This window comes from Canis lupus, chromosome 5 (genome assembly GCF_011100685.1).
Source record: "Canis lupus familiaris isolate Mischka breed German Shepherd chromosome 5, alternate assembly UU_Cfam_GSD_1.0, whole genome shotgun sequence".
Classification (NCBI taxonomy): Eukaryota; Metazoa; Chordata; class Mammalia; order Carnivora; family Canidae; genus Canis; species Canis lupus.
In genome coordinates this window covers 15,533,132-15,539,131 of record NC_049226.1, presented here as the reverse complement: position 1 = coordinate 15,539,131, position 6,000 = coordinate 15,533,132, and the positions used below count along the sequence as shown (strand labels likewise).

The 6,000-nt window shown below is 46.6% G+C and overlaps 1 protein-coding gene across 1 annotated transcript in view; it reads right to left on the bottom strand.

The window, feature by feature from the left end:
* Positions 1 to 522: 522 nt before the first annotated feature.
* The window catches only part of JAML (junction adhesion molecule like), a 28,318-nt gene continuing 22,840 nt past the window's right edge, over positions 523 to 6,000 (bottom strand). Inside the window, exons 9-11 of the mRNA XM_038536002.1 lie at positions 4,148 to 4,208; positions 2,679 to 2,765; positions 523 to 1,022 (exon numbers count right to left, since the gene is read on the bottom strand). Coding sequence (XP_038391930.1) covers positions 951 to 1,022; positions 2,679 to 2,765; positions 4,148 to 4,208 — 220 coding nt within the window. The 3' untranslated portion in view covers positions 523 to 950. The remainder of the gene's footprint in view (positions 1,023 to 2,678; positions 2,766 to 4,147; positions 4,209 to 6,000) is intronic.

Sequence of the window (6,000 nt, the reverse complement as noted above, 5' to 3'; positions counted from 1 at the left end):
GGTTGGATCAGAAACCCATGCCCTGAATGGCTAAGTGGGAAGGATGGGGTGCAGGGAATGAGGAAGGGCCTCAGTGGTTGAAGAGAGGAGGCCTGAGCAGAGCCCAGGCTAGAAATGGGAGCTCAGAATCAAAGGGTCTTTAAAACAAACCTCATTATATCTTACAGTGGTAACCAAAAAGTATAGGAACCTCACTTTTCAGACCAAGAGTTAAATCGGTGGCTGTCCACTTTGGCAACCCATGAGCAGCCATTTTTGAAAAGGACAGCAACGGCCCAGCAAAGAGCCTCCAGCCATTCTTATAGCCAACCAGGCTAACAAAGTGCTGGGTTAAATCCTCAAGCTGTATTCATACCCCACTTCAACCCACTCACCCCCACACCGTCCCAGGGCCAACACTGGTCTCCTGTGTGTTGAGCCAAGAATGACTCTCCTCCAATCACTTCAGTTGTTTGAGGCATTCCTGACCATAAATTCCTTACCAAGTCTCCACTTGCCCCTCAGCCAGGGTACACAAACAAGATGATTTCCACAAGCCATGTTTATTTAGGGGTAATCTGCCAAAGGAATCATTTGGGTTGGTGTTTATTTCTGCAACTCTTCCCAGGAACCCATCCACGAAGAACACCGTCGAAGCAGAGGATCTAATGGAATGCTTGAGGCCGCCATAGCAGCTCCGCCACGGTCCCCAGGGCCAGTGTCCCAGTCCAGAAGGACTGCATGCAGGCTTTCCTCCATCGGGCCTGCTCCTCCCAAGCTGTCCTGTCTTTCTGCCAGGTTCTGAACCCTCCTTCTTCAGCCCTTTGACCAATGAGGCAAGAGAACAACACAGGGAGCAAGGAGTCCCAGAATGACCAGCATAGTAACTCAGGACACACAGAGGAGAGAGCCGCTGCCACTGCTAAAGACAAAAGGAACTCTCCCTTCTTCTCAAAAGTCTTGCTCTGGTTTTAGAATTCCCCCAGCTGACTTTTTTCAAGTGGATTATTTGGTGCTGATTTCACAGAAGGCCAAACTGGGTGCTGCAGGGGTGGGGGGGAGAAACAAAGCACATGCGTAAGTATTTCGATCATAATAGTTACCATTTATTGAGCTCTTTCCATCTATCTGGCCCAATTCTGAATTTCACTGGCACTAATGAGTTAGAGCCTCACCACCTGGGAGGTGGGTACTATTATTCCCATTTTAAGGATGAGGAAACTGAGTGTCATAGAGGCTAAGTTACCTGCCCAGGGCCATCTAGCTTCTAAGTCACAGAGCCAGGATTTGGGCCCGGTCTGCCCAACTTCAAAGCTTGTGGTGTTAACCATTGTGCTGTCCAGCCTTATAAAGGGGACACAGTGTGGTGCCCCATTTATTGAAGTAAATGTAATCAATTCAACAACAACAATAACAAAAAACCAAAGATCTGTTGTTATCTCTGCTCTCTAAATAACGCCTCTACACCTGAGGTCTCAAACAGGTGGCCTGCAGGCCAGAATTCACCCTGAGGCTTCCTGAATTTGGCACACAGTCTTTAAAATAACTTGACCGGCTTCCACAGGCCTCTGAGTTTTGCGGCTTTGGCCTCTCATCACACTTGCTTTACTGGATCTGTTTCGAAAGGACAGAAGTGCTGTTTCCCATAGCGTTTCAATCCAACAACCTCTGCCGATCATGGGGAGGATAGACCTCCCAGGTTTTCTGCAAACAGCGTCAACCAGGTGGTGCCACACTCAGCAGTAGCCACCGTTAGCTGTCATCAGCAGGTCTCTAAGAGGCCAAACAAGGCCTGGCGGTGCCCGAAGCATCACATGGTAATAACGGGAGAGGGACAGAGGGGGAAATATGACTGCACACAACTTCAGAGTGGAGCTACTGTTTGATTTGCTGGAACCCGGCCAGGTCCCTGATCTCACGCTTCCTTGGCAGGATCTTTCTCTGCGGCAATCATCTGGGAATCATGTGTCCTCAGTGCTGGTGTGATGGGAACAAACAGAAGCCACCATCCCCCAAAAAGAGGAGGCCAGCCTTCCCAAGCCCAGAGGAACACTGCTGCCTTTATAGCCTGGGTGCCTATAATTAGCCTACAAATAGTATTGTGCCCACTGCCAGCTCACTCCTTCTGTCTTTACTCCTACTCACTACATGCCAGGTGCCTCTTGTAGGTGTTGTGCCTCCCTGAGGAGTGGAGGAAGGAGAAAAAAGGAATCCGACTCCATATTATTATATGGAATGCAGCATGCAGCCTTCCTGGCAATCAGATTATGTCAAAACATCATAAGCCACAGAATTTTAAAATGTTAGAATTGGAATGGGTTCTTGAATAGGATGGAAAATTGCGACACAACGTTTGTCCAAGGACCTAAGGTACCCTACTAGGTTGTGCTTAACCTCGAATGAGCCATTTTGTTTATCCTTGATAAAAGTGCTCTTTTCACCCCCCAAATCGATTATCTTTAGCCCTAATGACCTTTAATACTGGAGACCAGGTATGAAGGCAAGTTTGGTATTACTCCTCTATCCAGCACAGCGTCAGCTTCTCAGACTTCCCTATGACTTAGAAAAATCTCTGCCCTCAGCAGTGACCTCCCCAAGTGACCTAGCTATGCCCACCACGCACGGGCTTGCCACATCCTTGCCAGCTCCTTGTCCACCCTCCAGACACCTGGCTCGGCTGGGCCCAGAAGCACTCTCACCATGGTCATGTAGGTGGCCTCTGCTTTTCCATTTGATTCTTCGTCCTCAATCAGCATCGGTGTGGCTACTGAAGAATAAACGTGTTTCTAGAGGGACAGGAGTGGTGGGAACATTAACCAAAGATCAGCAAATGTTAGATGCCAGAGGAAAAAACCATCTACTACTATTCACAGGGCATCAACACCAAAAGGTAATTGAGAGTTAGAAAATTATCGTGGATAATGATAATTTAGTTCCCAGTCTTCCTGGCAATTAAGAAAGTTGGCTCGTCAGCAAAGATTACTCTCTTGAGAACCAAATTCTTTGCTTCAAAAGACAAAGTTCTTTGTTTGGACAGGCACTTAGGCAGCAGCAGGGGATTCTTATCTTGCTGGATTATTTGTATTCCATGCTTATTTCCTTCTGACTGGAGCCATGGCAGGATGGCATTGATCGGCCACTAACTGTGGTCATCTCTGAGAGGGTTTATATGGCAGGGACAGCCCTCACTGAACCTCACATCTGTGAGGTGGGTGGTACTTTGTGATTCACATTCCTGTCACTATTTGGGGAGGTGATGTCATCCAGTGACAAACTCTTGGGCTTCTGGAGGCCCCTGCACTAGGTTGTGACAAAATCCTACACTTAGGTCATAAACAGGGCAAAAGGTGGAAAAAGTAAATATTCCAAGAGGAGTTTTTAAAAGAAGGGAGGGAGGGAGGGAGGAAAGGTAGTTTAAGGAAATGAATTCATTTCTCAGACCCTAATAGCAATTATTTATAGCCCCATTACAAAGTAATATGGAAGAAAAAGCTCTTCTTGATCCTCTTTCTTAAGGTACCCGAATATTTTTTTAAAGATTTTATTTATTTGAGAGAGAGTGCATAAAGATGAGCAGGGAGCCCCATGCAAGACTCAATCCCAGGACCCTGAGACCATGACCTGAGCCTAAGGCAGATGCTTAACCAACTGAGCCACCCAGCCACCTAGAGTCCCTGAATATTTGATCTGAACTGTTAACTCCTTCACTTAATTCCTGAATGTACCACAATTCTCCCCTATGGTTCCACAGTGCCCACAGATGATGAAGCACTTACAGATCATCCAGTTATTTGAACCTTACCACAGGGCAAATATGCTTGTCCTCATCCTCATTTTACTGGTGAGACAAGTGTGGCTCTGGGAGGTGGCTGAGGTGGGCTTGAATGGGGATTCTCTGACACTGAGCCCAGGGTTCTTTCCTGTGACCCTACCCAGAGTCCCCAGGGCCCTGTCCGCTCCCTCCTGGGGTGGGGTGGGGGGCTCTCACTCTGTGATGAAGATTTCCTGAGCCCCTGTGCTGTGCCCAGCACTGGCCACCACACTGAGATACAATACTGAGTAAGATAGTCCACAGAGAATGCCAATGACACCCTGGATGTTGGAGCCATATCTACCCTGCCCCCATGCAGAAACAGCTGCAAAATGGAGTTTTGAGTTCTTGCCTTACCTCTGGATCAGCCTTCTTTATGTTCTCCAGGCTTTTTACCAGGGTTGTGGATGTCGCTGAGCTGCAAGGCAGGAAAAGCATGTGGAATTAACTGGCTGGCACTGTAAATTCCAGGGTGCCCACATGAGACCCCACAGAGTCTTGTGATGAGGGGGACCCCAGAGGGGGAAACCATTGTCTCTAGACTCCCACCGCCAAAGCCACCCAGCTCACTGTGAAATCTGAGCAGTGCATTTCTCTGATGGAGAGAATGAAGCATTCCGGAGGTAGTCTGGGCTGAACGGCTCTGACTTCCCTATTACCTACTTAACATTTTTCTGCATCCACACTGTTTTAAGTGAATTAATAGGGAGGGCCATCATGGGATTGGATTTTTATCATTAACCCGGGAGTAGGGAGATGTAGCCATGCCAGCAGGGGGCAATAGAAGCTCAGCTGAGACACACAGTTCAAAGGCTCCTCCCCTGGGGAAGAGGCTGAGCAGAAATAGCGCCACAAACCCCCTAAGCTGCCAACCCTGGCCCCTTCCCAGCCCTTGGCCTTTGATCTCTTGACCATCTGCCCTCTGCATCTGCTACTTAATACAGTTCCTTTTTTTTCCTATTTTGGTCTAAGGTAGAACTTAAAAAAAAAAAAATCAGGGTTGAAGCTAGAAGTCATTTTTTTTTTTTTTTTGTCTCAAAGTGGAGGAAATAGTTTTCTCATACATTATGATTATAAAGTTGTATGTTCTCACTGTAAAATAATTCAAATACTAAAGAAACACAGAGAGTTGAAGTTTGAAGTTCCAGAAAACCTCCTGCCCTTGTGGGATCCACCTTCTCTTTTCACCCAAACAGCACTACTAATACTTTGGAATTATTCTTTCCAACCTTTCTCAATGCAGGCCTTACTGCACTCACACAAAATGTATTTATTGCATCTGCTGCCAAAGTGAGTATTACTAATTTTCTTTTTTATAAAAATGAGATCCTGTTATATATTCTGTAATGTGATTCCTGGGACATCTTCCCATGCCGTTACATTTGGGATTGTGTAGTATTTCACTGAGTGGAATACTGATTTAGTGAATCATCACCTTCCTGACAGTTACTGAGGATGACTTCAATGTTGAATTATCATCAGGGCTACAGCAACCATGTTTATAAATCTCAATATACAAATCTGATTATTTATTTCCTAAATCTTTAGGATTTCCATGTCTTTAGTACTGACATGGAAGTACTGATTTCATTTTGAGGGACACTGAGGCCCAGAGTGGGGAGGTGAGTTGATATGGTCATCTAACTTGGGCTGGGGGCCATCTGCATGCCCGGAGCAAAGACCCTCAGAGAGGCCAGCCAAGTTCAAACCAAGTCAGAGAGGCCCTGGGGAACGAAGTGAAGCCCAGCAGGCAAAGCACTTTCTAGAGAGTCTATGTTTTATGGGGAGACTCAGAGTCAGCACTCTAATGAGGTCCTTTGCCCATTGACATTTCAACAAGAGAGCCAATCTGCCCCAGCAACGTATCTCATCATCAACAGTTGAATCAATGGATGCATGCGGCCCTGCCAACAGCCAAACCTGCTGCCTTATTGGATGGAGCATCTGGGCATTTCCAAGATGCTGGGAGAAGGGGTACTGAAATTAAAGCCTTCAACAACACATTTCAACAATAAATAACTTAGGACCTAAGGACATCCGTTCAGAAATAGCCACTCAGAATTAGACTGTGGTCCTTTTAAAAATTTATTTATTTATTTATTAGCAGAGGGAAGAGCGAGATCTTGGGGAGGAGCAGAGGGAAAGGGACAAACACTGAGCAGAGAGCCCAAAATGGGGTTTGATCCAATGACCCTGAGGTCATGACCTGG